General features: G+C 38.5%; 1 protein-coding gene across 1 annotated transcript in view; it reads left to right on the top strand.

Annotated features, from left to right (window-relative positions):
- Window positions 1-1,167: 1,167 nt before the first annotated feature.
- The window catches only part of slc17a6a (solute carrier family 17 member 6a), a 30,388-nt gene continuing 13,020 nt past the window's right edge, over window positions 1,168-18,535 (top strand). The window contains exons 1-7 of the mRNA XM_067436131.1: window positions 1,168-1,754; window positions 3,110-3,365; window positions 3,548-3,666; window positions 11,295-11,409; window positions 16,468-16,555; window positions 16,635-16,721; window positions 16,800-16,942. Coding sequence (XP_067292232.1) covers window positions 1,669-1,754; window positions 3,110-3,365; window positions 3,548-3,666; window positions 11,295-11,409; window positions 16,468-16,555; window positions 16,635-16,721; window positions 16,800-16,942 — 894 coding nt within the window. The 5' untranslated portion in view covers window positions 1,168-1,668. The remainder of the gene's footprint in view (window positions 1,755-3,109; window positions 3,366-3,547; window positions 3,667-11,294; window positions 11,410-16,467; window positions 16,556-16,634; window positions 16,722-16,799; window positions 16,943-18,535) is intronic.

Genomic DNA, 18,535 nt, shown 5'->3' with positions numbered 1-18,535 from the left:
AATACATCAAATGTGTATGATAAATATCTTGTAAACTATATTGTAATCGCCTGAGGGTGGCGCTCTAATGATGATTGACAGGCTTTAGTGCTCACGACACGTGCATGCGCGCGCTCACAGGTTCAGATTAAGCCAGGGCATCTCGGGGGAACATTACAGATGTGCCTAGACAAAACAATGGCCCCATATCATAGCATAATACATAGTATCATAATACATATAGCAATACATGCATGCCGAATTTTAACACACTTTAATATATCCTGCTCGCTTTACGAATTCAAATCTGAAAAATATGTGTTGCAGAATATATGAAGTATAATTTATTATTGATTCCGATGTGTATCGGATGAATATTTCACAGACGTAAATTTGAAGTAAATGAACACTGACCAATAAAATGTTTTAAATTTATCTCAAGTGAAAATTCTACTCCCACATTATCTCTAATTTAGCTTTTGTTTGTGGTGTAATAATAATAATAATAATAATAATAATAATAATAATAATAATAATAATAATAATAATAAAAATGCATTGACCTGCAGTAACTTTTGTCCAAAGAAAACTGACTAGGAATGATGAAATACTAAATCATCTTTTTTACTTTGTATGAATATTGTTGTCTTTGCGAAAAGAAATGTTTTAGAATTTAAAAAAATCACAATTTAAGGTTTGAATCAAAGCATACATTTAATTTGAGAAAGAAAATAATCAATTAGAGTAGCCTATTTTTCAGTTTCAGTTTTTTTTGTGACATTTTTTATTAATTACATGTTTTAAGCGTAAGCTACATCACTTACAAATTTTATGCCCCACAAAATTAGGCCTAAGTAACTGGGGAAAAAAGCATTTTTGTATGAGTTGCATATCTATATCATGAACAATTGAATAAACCCGGTCAAAGACGCATTTATCATTCACCGACCTGTCCGCGAGCGCCCTCTTGTGGTCATTACTCGTGATCTTTTCCCCCATGCCCTACCCTGTTTTCATAAATAAGTAAAACAAAAGAATTTGGTATGAACTATCATGGATAGTCCTCAATGAATGGGGGAAAACTGACTCAGTTATATTGTCTCGTCCCCCTGCAGGAGCTCATGATAATATCCGCATGTGTGTACGCCTGATAAAACCACTCAGTGCATCAAATAACACGACTCATAAAGATGTTTGCTAATTGCTATTAGTCAATATTTCTTTTTAGCAGTTGATGAGCGCATGAGGGGAGCGCGCAGGTGTGGAGCGCGCCGCTCACTCGCGGAACAGCTGGACGGACGCGCGCTTTCACTGTCCACGGTACCGACCGCGCTCCCGCGCCCAGTGCTGGCTCCCACCGCTCCAGATTGTCATCTTGGCTTTTCAAAACGGGAATTTTGATGGAATATTCTCTTTTGTAATTAAACAAATATATATATATCGACAAAATGGAAAAGCGAGGAAATACAGAAGTCGGAAAGGGAGTTTCAAAAGACATCCCAGTGACTGTGGAACCAGGTTTGATCTGATTGTGTTTTCTCGTGCGTCTACAAGGAATAAAACCCGTTTCTTTCTGGGTAAAAAATAAAAATAAAAATACAGCTCAGGTTTTCACACTCAAGGAATATGCTGAAGAATCTCTCAGATTAAATTGTTTTATTCATATCGAGTGGAATATTATCTTTGGAGATGGATACGATGAAGGAACGAGTTTTGGCTCCCGGTAAGGAGAGATTGAGGAACCTGGCCGGGAAAACCCTGGGACACATGCACAGGTACCAGCCCTTTCCATTCAGACAATTAAAAACTGAAAAACGCGTAATAATGTTTACACGATTATTAGTGTAGGCTCTTTTCTCGATGCTAAAGCACACTTTACGTGTCTACTGAAAACCACAGAGCCCGTTTCTCTCCTGTAAATATGAATACGCATGAATCATAAGGATTAAAACATGTAGTTAGTGATTTATTCGTTGGGATAAAGCCGTGTGTGTTTCAGATCGTGTAGATCTGGAGATGAGAGGATTCCTCTGAGGATCGTCCCTGTGCCCACAGCTCCTGGTCATCAATAATTCATGACAGGAATGTCGTGACACGACCAGCTCGAGTCCCTTTAATTCAATTATTATTATTGTCATTAATATTTCGTTATTATATTTTTTCCCGTATTTTTAAACGATAAAACGCACAAACAATTTTAGTATAGCTCACTATCAAATTTCAGAATAATCACAGCTGTTTCCGTTTTATTTTGTCAAAATCGTCCAAAATCTTTATTAGGCATATAAGGCTATATGAAATATGTGATTTTTATTTTTATTTAATTTTCTGTACGCAGCGTGTGTATTTTAGCCTATATTACATTTCAGCCCGGAGATTATAACGCTAGGAACGGATCATTGATGGTTTTCATCACAGACACAAAAAAAAAAAAAAAAAAAAAAAATCTTCTGTAGCCTATCCGACACACATCGGTCAATCTGAATCACCACATTATTTAACGATAGCATATTTCTGGTATTTCGTTCGTTTTAATGTTTATTCCGTGTATTTAACTGTTAAAGCAGCCAAAAAAATGTGTCAACGGAAGAAAAGAAAAAATATATATATATTTTATATGTCACGTCACATTTATGTAGGTTATATATGTATTTCTATACGCATGTAGGAGATAGCCTAAAGATGCTGCAATGCGGAGCAAAAATAACTCCGTTTGCCAAGTCGTGATCAGAGATTTAGCCTAACAATAGAACCGTGATTCCTGTGGAATGCTCGATGGATTTAATTATTAAACACCATAAAATAAAATAAAGAAAAATTATAACATCACATCCACAAACTGGAGGAATGATAACTTGATTTAATGAACAAAAACGGTGTAGCCTATTTTAGAATAACGTTCGACGAACGGTCCAAACGTTCTTTTCCCGGGAATCGATTCGGGTTTCGAACTTTAGTGCTCAAGGAGGATTTTGTGGAGATCGAATATTCGAATGTTGTTGTATATCCTAACAGTTCGTTTCCCTCGCTTTGATTTTATAAATTACCGCTCCAGAAAAAAAAGAAAAAGGATAATGATAAAGATAAAGATGTTTTAATATATAAAAAGAGCACTGCTGTATGGTGACAGGGTGATGGAGAAGAAGCAGAAGACGGGTGAGGTTATCGAGCTGACGGAAGACGGGCGTCCCACGCAGATGAAGGAGAAGAAGGCCCCCCTGTGCGACTGCACGTGCTTCGGGCTCCCGCGCCGCTACATCATCGCCATCATGAGCGGCCTCGGCTTCTGCATCTCGTTCGGGATCCGCTGTAACCTCGGGGTCGCGATCGTCGGCATGGTCAACAACAGCACCATTCACCGAGACGGCAAGATCATCATCAAAGAGGTGAGGAGGAGGAGGAGGGCCAGGGGACCCCTCAGAGCCCGCTGCGCCCTCAGGGGCCTCACACTCACCACACGGCACCGCTCCTCCAAATGAGGGAAATAAATGTTTCCTTCAAAGCTTTCGCCAGTGTTTCATATATGTTTATACAATGATTAACTTATAGTATATCTATTTTTCATAAGAAAGCGAAGTTTAACTGGGACCCGGAGACGGTGGGAATGATCCACGGCTCGTTTTTCTGGGGCTACATCGTGACACAGATCCCTGGAGGATATATATCCTCACGACTGGCTGCCAACAGGTAATTCCAGGGTGCGAACTACGGGGGAGCTCGGCTCCCCTAAATAAGACATTATCATTAAGATATTATCATAAAACGTGATTTGTGAAATTTTGGGGGGTCTCAAAAAATATTGACACTGTGTTATTTTGAGGTGCAATTTCAGTTTTGTGTAATGTAATCATCGTGGATTATTATATGTAAAATTGCTAAAAAATATATATATATAATTAATTCCTGCATGACGGCGATTTAAATCTAATTCACTTCAATAAAAATAACTATACATGCTTTTCTTGTCATGACCATGAAGGTGTGGTGGCGCTGCGGTGCAAATTCCACTCATGTTAGTTTTTTCTACGAATCTTTGCGTTGACATGTAGGCTACTGAACTGTTCAGTACGTCGACGCAAAGATTCGTAGAAAAAAACATAAACGAATATCCACTTCTTGATCTTGGATTTCTGGACGAATAGCAAAGGAAGCTGACCCCAGTCCTCTGTGGTCGATTCTGTGTTAAGGCATGTTGTGTTGTGGCTGGGTTGATATAGGTGTGTGTGACTATCGATGTCTTATGCCTAGTTGAACGGAGGAATTATGGTATTCTTCTGTAGCCTGACGAGTAACTTTAACCATTGTTCATTGTGAACTCAAAGACAGTTTATAGCCTACTTTGTTTATAGACTATTTGTAGGTGGCTTTTTGACCTATCAATTCGTGTTTTTTCCCTTTATTAAAATCAAAGATATTCTTCAATGATTGTATATTAAGAGCAGGGACACGTTTGTGTGCATTTTGTTTTGTGATTTCACCGGAAATAATAGAGTCTCTCTCCGCAATGGCATTAAGCGATAAATTGACACGCGCGTCTGTGTGTAAAGGAATACAAGTCCTCTTTTGAGGCACGCAGAACCTTTTATTGTATATGCGCATATAAAAGTGGGCTCCCCCAAAGGCCACGGTATAGTTCGAACACTGGGTGATTCAACACACGCATTTTATTTATCCGGATACTGGAGGCTGCTTTTACTTTCAAGCCTATTTCACCGATATGTATACATAGCCAAAACGAGATATATTTGACACATATAGCCTATTTGTGTTCATATTAGGCGACTGTGTGATGGACATGCGCTTTATTTGGTTGCCATGAGCCCTGAATGCAGACGAGCAGACACGCTTTCCTCTGGAGACCTCATTAACACACACACACACACACACACACACACACACACACACACACACACACACACACACACACACACGCACGCGCGTCTTCTGTTCACTGCGATTCAAAACTCCCTTTGACTGAAATACACTCAGATTGGACTCTTTAGATAGGCGACATGTACAAACTACAATATATGAATGCCTATCATTAATATTTACACACTGTAAAAAATTATTTAGCAAAAAAGTTACCTGGTTGCCTTTAAATTTTGAGTTAATACAATGAACATTTTTTGAGATTTGAGATTTTATTAAAATATTTTGTAAGCACATTGGGTAATTGTGTGTGTTTTATTTCTGTTGACGCAGTGAAACATGCCAAATAGTGCTATTTTCATGATTTATCACATTTTTTATGTGGTTCAGATAATATTTTTAGTTTCTATTTATTAAACAAATTTCCTTCATTGTATCAACTCAAATTTTTAATTTCAGTAAACTCAAAATTTTAAGGCAACCAGGTTAATTACCTTTTTAAGTTAAACCAACAAAAACCAACAAAAATGTTTACAGCACATAAATGAGTTTATACTGTCTCTAAGTAGTTTCTACATTCATTTGGAGAGTTAATTACAATATAAAAATATTGTCTGATGTTAAAAAAAAGTGTGATTAATTGGATTATTAATTGCTCTTTTTTATCGATTAACAGCACTAACGTGTAAATACACACTAGTGTGTGTATATATACTGAATATGTATATATACTGAAAAACACACACACACACATATATATATATATATATATATATATATATATATATATATATATATATATATATATATATATATATATATATATATATACACACACAAACACACACATTATTGGGGTTAATCGATTAAAAAAAATATCCAATTAATCACACTTTTTTTAAACATCAGACAATATTTTTATATTGTAATAAACTCTCCAAATGAATGTAGAAACTACTTAGAGAGAGTATAAACTGATTTCTGTAAACATTAATAGGCATTCAACATTACAGTATAATTAAAATATGTGACCCTGGACCTCAAAACCAGTCATAATTCTAATTTATTGAATGAATAAGCTTTACATTGATGTTATGTTGGGTTAAGGACAATATTTGGTCGAGATAAAACTATTTGAAAATCTGGAATCTGAGCGTGCAAAAAAATCTAAATATTGAGAAAATCTCCTATAAAGTTGTCCAAATCAAGTCCTCAGAAATGCATATTACTATGAATAATACATTTCGGAAATATTTACGGTAGGACATTTACAAAATATCTTCATAGAACATGATCTTAATATCCTAATGATTTATGGCATAAAAGAAAATGTATAATTGTGACCCATACAATGTTTGCTATTGCCACAGATAAACCTGAGACTTATGGTTTAATCTCAATTTTAATATTAAATATAGCTGCGAGCAGCAATTATCAGGGTTCAAGTGTTTAAGCCTTTAAGCACATGCATAAAAAGGTATTATGTTTTATTTAGAAAACATGAAATACCATTTACAGCAAATACAGGTTATTTACTAAAGTAAAATGTATAAAATATTTTATTTTTATTTTTATTGACAATTAAAGCCTCACGTCTTCCCCGGTCAGTGTGTCCAGACATATTTGTATTGAATTTTGTGTAAATATCTAATTTTGTTTTGAAGTTATATCACTTATAATTATGAGAGCATAAAAAGGACCCATGGGCAACATTGATTGGATTTATTTTATCCAAATATAGACATTTGGGCATTAGTGTTTAGTTATCCACCTATGAATTACCTGTGGTGGTTTCGTCTCGACCGGACTAACAAACCGTTAGTTATGCGCAAAAGTTTTTAAAGTGCTAAATCACAGCGCTGCAAAAACCAAAAGGCGAAACTTGGCATGTTTGGTATCGTTGGACTCGGCAAGGATTCAGGAGTCTAAAGAGGTGACTCCTGTAAAAAGCTCTGGCTCGTAACTCCTTAAGCTCCTTCAGGGCATCGTGCCGATGATCCATACCGAATTTAGTTTCCATCGAAATCGCCCCTATACCCTCAAACAGGGCATTATTTGAGGGGACAGCCATTTGTAGTGAGTTCATTCATTCAATCCCACATTGTACCGTGATAACGATGCACACATAGCAGCTGTCTGAATTCACTCACTCGTTTTCATTCACTCCTTCAAGTGAACTGTATAGTGGACTAAATCATGATTGAGGGTTTAGGGGGCGATTTCGGACTCAGCCCTTGTCTAATAGATGCTCAAAATTAATTGGCCAATGGCAGCCATGTTTTCTAAGATACGCCAATGTCCTTAAAAACAGACATGACACCTTGGACAAAGACACTGCATGTCAATGTTCAAGTCAATTGGACTAACGGTTGTTGTTTTTTCTTTGGGTTATAGTTATATCCTTTTTCATGCAACCACAGAATAATTTTTTTACATAGACGTGCTGAGTATGGTGAAGAAATTTCATTCCTTTCGCGAGTTATAGCCAATTTAGTAAAAGTGGCTCATCCTACTTCCGATGTTTTGTGGGCCCTTAGGGACCGTGAACTGAAATTTCAATTTGTTTGATAGCTATTGGCTATAAGACTCCATATAATCTTGCTGCACTGGTTTGGTTCCGGTCAGGCCAGAAGCCTAGGACTACTTCACAAAAGTAGGGTTTTCAAAAAATCCAAAATACCCGAACATTTCTCCAGAATGATGAGCAAATCCATTTAGTTTTTTTTTCCGATGAGTCATTTAATACTTTTGACTGCTGTAGCACCCCCATCAGGCGGATCGGGGCTGACGTTTGTAGTCGGTGTTTTAGAGGTGAATGCCAATCCTTGGAAAATGTAACGATTACAATAGAGTTTCAGTGCTCTCCAATATGGAAGCTTATGTGTAGCAATATTCAATTTGCAGTGCAATATACAAAGTGACAATGTATTTCAACATTTACATTTTCCATATGGAAATAAAATGCAAAACTGAAAAAAAAAACGCAATTCAAAAATGTGTGCAACATTTGCAGCAAAATGATAATTAAAATTGAATAATATACTTTACATTTGCTATTTCCTACACTGGTTTTAACATATAATTCAAACATATTTGAATGCTTTATAAGTTGCAAAATTAAAAGTAAAATGTATTACATAAATTATTAGATGTTCAAGCAAAAATTGTAGCCAAATTATCATTTAAACGTTATTTATCTTAATTGCATTTACACTCTCAGTTAAAATACTTGCGATTGCATTTTCATTATATGTCCCGCAATGAATGTAGCAGAATTCAATGTGGAATTGAAAATGCAATCCGAGCCGTTCAGATTGCATTTTCTGATTGACAGTCTGGGTCTCCGCCCCACCCTGTCAATCACCGCATCAAGTCTCCGCCCCACCCTGTCAATCACCGCATCAAGTCTCCGCCCCACCCTGTCAATCACCGCATCAAGTCTCCGCCCCGCCCTGTCAATCACCGCATCAAGTCTCCGCCCGTCCTGTCAATCACCGCATTAAGTCTCCGCCCCGTCCTGTCAATCACCGCATCAAGTCTCCGCCCCGCCCTGTCAATCACCGCATCAAGTCTCCGCCCCGTCCTGTCAATCACCGCATCAAGTCTCCACCCCGTCCTGTCAATCACCGCATTAAGTCTCCGCCCCGCCCTGTCAATCACCGCATTAACTCTCCGCCCCGTCCTGTCAATCACTGCATTAAGTCTCCGCCCCGTCCTGTCAATCACCACATCAAGTCTCCGCCCCGTCCTGTCAATCACCACATCAAGACTCCACCCCGTCCTGTCAATCACCGCATCAAGTCTCCACCCCGTCCTGTCAATCACCGCATTAAGTCTCCACCCCGTCCTGTCAATCACCGCATCAAGTCTCCGCCCCGTCCTGTCAATCACCGCATCAAGTCTCCACCCTGTCCTGTCAATCACCGCATTAAGTCTCCGCCCCGCCCTGTCAATCACCGCATTAAGTCTCCGCCCCGTCCTGTCAATCACTGCATTAAGTCTCCGCCCCGTCCTGTCAATCACTGCATCAAGTCTCTGCCCCGTCCTGTCAATCACCGCATCAAGTCTCCACCCCGTCCTGTCAATCACCGCATCAAGTCTCCGCCCCGTCCTGTCAATCACCGCATCAAGTCTCCACCCCGTCCTGTCAATCACCGCATTAAGTCTCCGCCCCGTCCTGTCAATCACCGCATTAAGTCTCCGCCCCGCCCTGTCAATCACCACATCAAGTCTCCGCTCCCGCCCTGTCAATCACCGCATTAAGTCTCCGCCCCGCCCTGTCAATCACCGCATTAAGTCTCCGCCCCGTCCTGTCAATCACCGCATCAAGTCTCCGCCCCGTCCTGTCAATCACCACATCAAGTCTCCACCCCGTCCTGTCAATCACCGCATTAAGTCTCCGCCCCGTCCTGTCAATCACCGCATCAAGTCTCCGCCCCGTCCTGTCAATCACCGCATTAAGTCTCCGCCCCACCCTGTCAATCACCGCATTAAGTCTCCGCCCCGCCCTGTCAATCACCACATCAAGTCTCCGCCCCCGCCCTGTCAATCACCGCATTAAGTCTCCGCCCCCCCCTGTCAATCACCGCATCATGTCTCCGCCCCGTCCTGTCAATCACCGCATCAAGTCTTCGCCCCACCCTGTCAATCACCGCATCAAGTCTCCGCCCCGCCCTGTCAATCACCGCATCAAGTCTCCGCCCCGTCCTGTCAATCACCGCATCAAGTCTCCGCCCCGCCCTGTCAATCACCACATCAAGTCTCCGCCCCGTCCTGTCAATCACCGCATCAAGTCTTCGCCCCACCCTGTCAATCACCGCATCAAGTCTCCGCCCCGTCCTGTCAATCACCGCATCAAGTCTCCGCCCCGCCCTGTCATTCACCGCATCAAGTCTCCGTCCCGTCCTGTCAATCACCGCATCAAATCTCCGCCCTGTCAATCACCTCATCAAGTCTTCGCCCTCCCCTGTCAATCACCGCATCAAGTCTCCGCCCTGCCCTGTCAATCACTGCATCAAGTCTCCGCCCCGCCCTGTCAATCACCGCATCAAGTCTCCGCCCCACCCTGTCAATCACAGCATCAAGTCTCCGCCCCGCCCTGTCAATCACCGCATCAAGTCTCCGCCCCGCCCTGTCAATCACCGCATTAAGTCTCCGCCCCACCCTGTCAATCACCGCATCAAGTCTCCGCCCCGCCCTGTCAATCACTGCATCAAGTCTCCGCCCCGCCCTGTCAATCACTACATCAAGGCGGGGCTAGGAGTTGGAAATCAGAGCTATTAGAGTGAGGCGTTTAGTGCCAGATGAAGAGGAGCAAGAACACAGAAATGATCATGTGCGTCTGTCAGTGACTGTTCTGTTAGACCAGTCGTTTTTAGAGCCATATAATTTGCAATTTGCATTGCAAATTGAATATTGCTACACATAAGCTTCCATACTTCAACCCATAATTAGGCCTTCAAAATACCAACTTTTAATTCAAGTGAACTTACATTCAACAATCTTCACATAAACCTATTATAATAAATGTCATATTTACCCGTCAATTTCATATATAATCAGTATACAGAAATGTACGGTCCGCACTGCATAATTAATAAATGAAATATAGATGAATGATTTTCTCTGTTCCCTTTGTTCTTTGATTAACATTAATGACAGACATCACAGCGACTGGTTTATTAGGCTGAGCAGGAGAAATAATACACACCCGAGGTGGTGATGCGGCTGGCGGTGTGTGTTATTCTTCTACTAATTCAACGGCTTGTCGCCAATTACGTGTTTGTGTGTGTGTGCATTTATGGGTTATGTGTGTGTGTATATACGTATATTTGTGTGTGTGTATGCATGGGCTTTGCACTTTACATTTATGGATAATATAAATGAATCTTTGGTTAAAGAATATTCCATAAAAACAAATGATAACAATTGCATTTTTTTAAATGCTGAAAATGATGTAAGTGCACAAAATTGCCATTTGAGATGTAACCTGTATAAAGGAAGAAGTCTGCCTGAGCATCTGTTAAATGAGCATCTGTTAAAAGCGCTATATAAATCGAACGCATTATTATTATTATTATTAAATGCTGTTTTTTGATTGAATTGTCCTTACATCTCGGCTTTGAGAAGTGTGAGATTTCCATCTGACTAGCATGGATTTGATTCCACACATTAAACGGCTGCTCTCGATGTAAATGAGATTCCACACGCGATTAATAAATCATGTGTTTTCCTGCGTTGAGCATCTGAGACTGATTTCTGTTCTAGACACGGATGCCTTAGGGTCCGGCTGTCTGTACGGTCACTGATCTGAACTAATGCCATATTTATCTCCTGCTCAGTTCCTGCATTTACGTTCAGTTGGTGGAAGTTTGCATGATGATTTCAAACCATTAGAAAGTATACATCAAGTGTTTTTTTCTTCTGCATATGTTGATCTCCAGGGTGTTTGGTGCTGCTATCCTGCTGACGTCAACACTCAATATGTTCATCCCCTCCGCTGCACGTGTGCACTACGGCTGTGTCATGTTTGTGCGGATACTGCAGGGCCTCGTGGAAGTAAGCCTCTTTCTCTATTAATCCATACAATGCTTAAGTCACTGATTAATCATTTAACACGTTTCATCCCGAGCATTTACACTAAACATCACAGGTTCAGCCCCAATAGAGCAACCAGATGTTGGGCTATCATGGGGTCAAATAGCAAAGACAATCATTTCGACTCATCTCTCAGTTCAACAAAAAACGTGTTTAACTCTATTAGTAGCTCCTGTCATATTTTTTAGCCATGTTCTAAACTGTAAACAGTGAGAAAACGTTGAAGGAGTCTGAATGCATTTTGGTTTGACTGTATCAATACATTACAAACATGAATGTATTTTGAATGAACATTTCCTTAGACATAAAGGTTGAAACACAAAAGATGATATTTTAAGAATTATTTTAGACCCCACACTGTAAAACAAATTGTGGTGGTTTTTGTTTGTTTAACTTAAAAAAGTAAGTAACCTGGTTGCCTTAAAATATTGAGTTTATTGAAATTAAAAATTTGAGTTGATACAATGAAGGAAATTAGTTTAATAAATACTCAAAATTTAAATAAACTCAAAATATTTTTGTATCTGAACCACATAAAAAATGTGATAAATCATGAAAATAGCACAATTTGGCATGTTTCACTGCGTCATCAGAAATAAAACACACATTATTACCCAATATGCTTACAAAATCTTTTAATAATATTTTAATAAAGGTTGTCGAATCTCAAAAAATGTTCATTGTATTAACTCAAAATTTTAATTTCAATGAACTCAAAATTGTATTCCTAATAATTTTTTACAGTGCATTGACTTTAATGGACAAAAATAGATCTTCAGAAAATCTCTTTTGTATGCGAAATAAAGCCATTTAAGCTGAATAATAATTATTTTTTTTCTTTTAAACTTTCAATTTGAAGATTTTTGAGCTAAGTTTCAATGATTATGAAAAAAATCAATTCCAACTATCTATGTAAAGGTCCGGCTCAAAAAGATCAAGCCTCATTTATCATTCATTTCTTCCATCATCAGTTTCTTTCTTCTGTTGAACACAAAAGAAGATATTTTGAAGTATGTCGGTAACCGACCAGTTGACGGCAGCCATTGACTTTCACACACTGAAAGCAGATTTGAAGAGAATAAACAGATTATGAAAAACGAAACGCTTGAAAAGGAGAGTATACTGACTTATGACATCATCTGTTACTCAAACAGAACTGAAAGAGTATTAGCAGCTGGCCTCTGGCTTTGTGTGTGTGCCGGTCATCTGCTATTGTTCAGTATGTGCTGAGTGTTGACTGTACATGGAATAAAGCCCATTTGAGGTTATTGTAACCACACTAGCTTGTGTTGTGTGTATTGACATTAGTTCTGTGGATGTGCTCTCTTTCGCTGGCTGCAGCAATTTGTGTCCATCAGCGACTGATTCTGTGACAATTAGCTCTAATGAAGATTTAATGGGCGGCATTAGTGTGTTTGTGCTGAAGCAGATCGGATCTGCTTGCGTTTGCGCGAGTGCATGGATCATTAATCCTTATTTGAACTGCGATTGTATGCATTACTGTTTATTTGTTAAGGGTTAGATCTGTCTGTTTTTATGACCCCTTGTAAGGTACTTTTTAAAGAACTTTTCTTCTAGAGTAAGATTTGAAATATATTTTGTTACATAATGGAAATTACTTTATTAGGTACACCTTGCTTCACCGTAAAAAAAAAAAAATGTTAAAGTTTAAAGAGTGTGTGTTTGTGCTGCCTTAAAATGTTATGTTTTGTCAACTTGTAATTAGAAATTGTACAACTTGGATATTTGAGTTGCCTAAACTTAAAATTTTAAATCAGCACAAACACTTACTTTTTTAACCTGTTGCCTGTCATCCCCCGATTTGGCAAATGGAGCCTTTAGACATGCTCATAGTATAGTATTATATTCAGACAGCTGCTCGTACGGTATTCTGAATATACACAAAACACATATATATTTAGAAAGCCAACACTTGAGAGTTTACAGCTGAATACTCAGAATTACTCAGACAGTTATTAATATAGAGATATATAGGCTAAAACATAATAATAAAAAATGTCAATATTTTAAATATTTTTCTTCATGTATAAAAATATTATGTGAATGTAGTATAACGCCTGTTTCACACCGCAAGCGTGAGCAGCGCGTGAGCAGCACTTCAGCGTAACTACAGCGTGACTGCAGCTGCAGACGCGCGAGAGTATTCACACTGGAAGCGTTTGTACAGCGTCACAGCAGCGGCTCCCACAATGCTAGAGCCTATACCTGTAGAGTATTAAATACTAAACTAAAATATATTATTATATTTTCTGGCCAGTTTACTTTACTTTTTATAATACTTTCACCCAAACTAAATAATTAAAACAAGTTTAAATGGGTAAATCTTCTACAAATGATTTTTATTTTTCGTTGTCTTTAATTACATACTCCAGTTATTGTTAAAACACACCACATGTGCTTCTTGTGTGCATTTTGATCGCTTTGTTTGTGATATTATATTTATTTTGTCCATCAAAAGTGTGCTTTCGCTTTACACCGTGACTGCAGACCGAGAGCCTTTACCTGTCTGAGTATTAAATACTAAACTAAACGAAAGTTTGTTATATTTTCTGGCTAGTTGACTTTATTTTTTATAATCATAACCATACTTTCACCCAAACTGAATAATTAAAACAAGTTTAAATTGCTAAAATCTTCCACAGATATTTTTATTCTTCGTTTTCTTTTCTGACATACTCCAGTTATTGTTCAAATACACTACACGTGCTTCCTGTGTGCATTTTAGGCACTTTTGTGTGAAATCACATTTATTTTGTCATTTAAAAGTGTGTTTCACTTTAATTGAGCGTCAGGAGCGTCAGCAGCGCAGCAAAAATAGGCTCGCCGCCGAAACCCCCGCTTCACTGCTGCTCACGCGCCGCTCCTGCTTGACGCTCACGCGCTGCTCCTGCTCCCGGTGTGAATGCACTCATTGATTAACATGGGCGCCGAAAAAAATACGCACTGCTCACGCGCCGCTCACGTTTGCGGTGTGAAACGGCCGTAACGACTAAATCGTAACTAAATTGAAGGCAAAAGTGTGGTCATTCTTTACTTAAAATCTGAGGCTGTTATGTCTAAAACTATACATTTTCTAATTATAACTAACATTTTATAATGGATTTTCTTTAGATTCCTTTATCAAATAAGTTTGTTGGCCTGAAGACACGTTTGCAGTCTTTTGTCTAATGTCTGGCAAGGAGAACAGCTCAATTAACGCTACAACGTGCTCACCCGACGATCGTTTCACACTTTTGAATGTCTGAGACGTAATCCTTATTATTCTTTTGTTAGGAATCTTTTTGTTTTTTAACAGCCATTATTCAAATCTATTAAAACATGTATGCCTGTCTAAATTACCCATTAACAGCGCAGTATTTCATTTAGTACTCCACAATTATCTAAAGTCCTTTTTAAAATAAATAAATAAATAAACTAAAAGCACATTATGTGAATTATTGTAACAAAATAGACAACGCTCCTGGTCCAACAGGTGCATCAAATTCAGTTAGCATCAAGCTACATAACCCAATTTAAAACATTAAAATTACACCTTCATTCTTTATCTCTCTTTAGACCACCCTCAAGTGTTTGTATAGTTTCCTGTCACGATATAATGGGGATTTCATTCATATGGTGATGTTAAACATGTTATATTTATCATTTTATATGGAGCTAATCGCTACACCTGTTAGCAGTCATAATGTAAACATACATCATTGATATAAAATAACCGAAATCACATGAACAATCACACAAAAACCTTATTCCATAGTTATCGTGTGTTTATTAGCTTCTTAGTTCATGCGTAGAAATGTAGAGCAGACTCGTTCTTCACAGAGCCAGAATGAGGAAGTGTCCACACAGGAGAATCGCGTCACGTGGAGGGCGGTGTTCAGCATGTCATATTATTGGCAGCTCAGTGAGCAAATGAACCTGATGACTGCTATCTGATGCATATCATTAAGAGGAGACCCAGAGAGAGCTCTGTGCATGTTTTAGCTCTTTTAGATGGAATAATTCTGTGAGAAATAAATAGAATTCTGTATGACAAAATATTTTGCAAACATGTGATATGTCAATATTTCTCCAAATATGAGCACTTTTGAACTAAGAACTAAACTGAAAGCTGCTCTTTGCGATCTGTGTGAACACAACTGAGCCAGTGCAGACGAGAGAGAATGAACATGTGTGTGGTATTCCATTCAAAATATTGTTCATAACGGATCGATTATAATGCAATCCTTGCATAAATTAAGAAATGAATGACACTGCAACCCAGTTTTATCATAAACCGTGTTCAAATATCGAAGCTGGAGATTTTAATCTGTCTGATGATACTGAGTTTGTCCAGATGAAGTTTGAATGTTATGTATGTAACGTGCATTGAATGTTGGGTAACACTTTATTTTGATAGTCCACTTTAGACATTCTACTAACTATAAGTAACTTTGCAACTACATGTCAACTTACTGTCATTAGAGTATTTTTTAGACTGTCTGATTAATATTTACTAAAACTTTGTTTTGTTGGTCCCCAAACAGATATTCTACTGACTATAAGTAACTTGGCAACTGCAATTCAACTTATTCTGCTAACCCAAACCCTAACACCTAACCATAATCTACCAGTCTACTGACAGTCTAGTAATACTCTAATGAGAGTTAGTGGACATGTAGTTGCAAAATGACTTACAGTTAGTAGAATGTTTAAAGTGGACTATCGAAATAAAGTGTAAGCGAATGTTGACATCAGTAATCTAAGGCCGTATACGATCTTTGACTGGTAAGGAGTTCTTTGACTGGTAAGTAGTACCTTCATTCTTCATGGCACGAATTCAACAGTGTGCTGGTAACATTGTTCCAAGATTTTGGACCGTATTGTCATCATCGTATCACTGCAGATTTGTTAAGCAAAGTAATGAAAATATAATCTTTCAATTACATATGTATTTATTTCATCTATAGGTATCTTTTTATGTTCACATATATAACTCTATATAATATTCTGTGTGTCCAGGGCGTGACCTACCCAGCATGCCATGGAATTTGGAGCAAGTGGGCTCCACCCCTTGAGAGAAGTCGCCTAGCAACCACCTCTTTTTGTGGTAAATACAATTTGCCTTTTTAAAATCCCACACAACACAGAATACCAAAAATAAAACTTTTACAAACGCTGTGTTTCAGGTTCATACGCAGGGGCAGTGATCGCCATGCCATTGGCTGGAATATTAGTGCAGTACTCAGGCTGGTCTTCTGTCTTCTATATTTATGGTAGGTTCATAATCTAATATAAGGTTTATTTTTGTGTGTATTCCTGTTCTCCATTATTGTCTCTCCACTGGGCTACAGGGTGCTTTGGGATTGTCTGGTACATGTTTTGGATTCTGGTTTCATACGAGAGCCCAGCAGATCATCCCACCATCACAGATGAAGAGAGGACTTACATAGAGGAGAGTATTGGAGAAAGTGCCAATCTACTTGGGGCGAGTGAGGTATGTTTGCTTGTGTGGTTTCACCAGAGAAATCTGAAGATAATAATAATAATAAAATAATAATAATGTAAAAATGTGTACCTTGAATGCAGTGTAAGTCGCTTTGGATAAAAGCGTCTGCCAAATGCATAAATGTAAATGTAAATGAAGATCCCATGAAATCAAAGTTGGGTATTAGTCTGTGTCTTTTGGCTTTAATATTACAGTGCTGTTGGCAAGGTGTAGGGGATCTAATAGTATAATTAAGTTTTAACCCTTTAAGACCTAAGGGTATTTTTACAATTAATTTTTCGCCTGGTTTAATTTACTAAAAAGCTTGTAAAACATCAACCCTGTTGTGCACAGACAATTGACACACCTCTTTTTTTTCAAGACAAGTTGCACTGTCAGTATATTTGTGTTGCATTGATGTCACCTGAATGTAAAAAAAGTTATGGGACCATAAAGACAAATGAAAACATAAAACGGAAATTGAATCACTCAAATATTTATTGAAAACACACACAAATAAATAAAAGCTAAGCATATTTCCTCTGGAAAACAGTTTGTTCAAGTCTTTGGAGTCCTGGAACTCAGGAATAAACATAAGAACTTATACAGAACAAAAACTATTTACATTTTTCCAAAAAAAGTCCAGGCGTTTTTGGCCTATTTTGGATATTTACAGGTGCCAAGCCTCAAAACAGTTCCTATCAGGAATCAAACAGAGGGCCACATCACAGGCTTTGCATTTCCAGGGGGTGGCCTGTTTGACCTGCCTTGTCTGTTTGCAATTCACACATTGCCTTCTACCATAGGATACCACAATAACAGAGCTGGGGTTCATGCGTAATGACGCACACCAACGTGGCTGACGGATCAGCCTGTCATTGGTCAAAGCCTCACGCAAAGCGTCATGAGATATCCAAAATGGCAGCTAGCATCGAGCTAGCGGCAAAAATGACGGAACATTTATAAATTATGGACATCAAGCGGATAAATCTTGGATGTAAGCGTTTTGATTTATTGCTGAACAACTCCGAAAAGATGCACATGTTCCAGGCTGGATAGAAAACCTTCTGTAAAGGCTACAAAGACACCAAAGACACCCCCGTGATGGCTAGCTCGTTAGCTTTCTGCTGGGAAAAACGGTAAGAAAATCGATAAAACTTTCATTAAATAATATAAATATTTATCGGAGGTCCCGTGTGACGTCGCGGACGATGCCGTCGGGCTCTGAGGGTTAATATAAGTATAATATCAAGTATAATTCTACATGAAGACTTAATAAAACAGTGTGCATAAGCACACACAACACCAGACGATAAGTGAGAGAATCTGAGGACATATAGTATATACACAACTAACCAAGAATTAAAAAGAGGAACAGGTGTGTGAAATCAATGGAACAATAAGTAACCATGACAACCAATGGTAAACATGCTGGAAACCATGACTATGGCAGAAAATAAACAAAGGAAATAATGAAGACAAACTCGACAACTATGCACAAAAAATGAAAAAGCCTTTGGTTTTTTGCGTACAGACGACAAATTGATCTCCATTCATACGGTTCAGTGAAATCGGCTGAGCTGTATTCTGCTGCCAGGCCAG

The sequence above is a fragment of the Pseudorasbora parva genome, chromosome 25 (genome assembly GCF_024679245.1).
Source record: "Pseudorasbora parva isolate DD20220531a chromosome 25, ASM2467924v1, whole genome shotgun sequence".
Classification (NCBI taxonomy): domain Eukaryota; kingdom Metazoa; phylum Chordata; class Actinopteri; order Cypriniformes; family Gobionidae; genus Pseudorasbora; species Pseudorasbora parva.
This window is presented reverse-complemented; position numbering and strand designations above follow the sequence as displayed.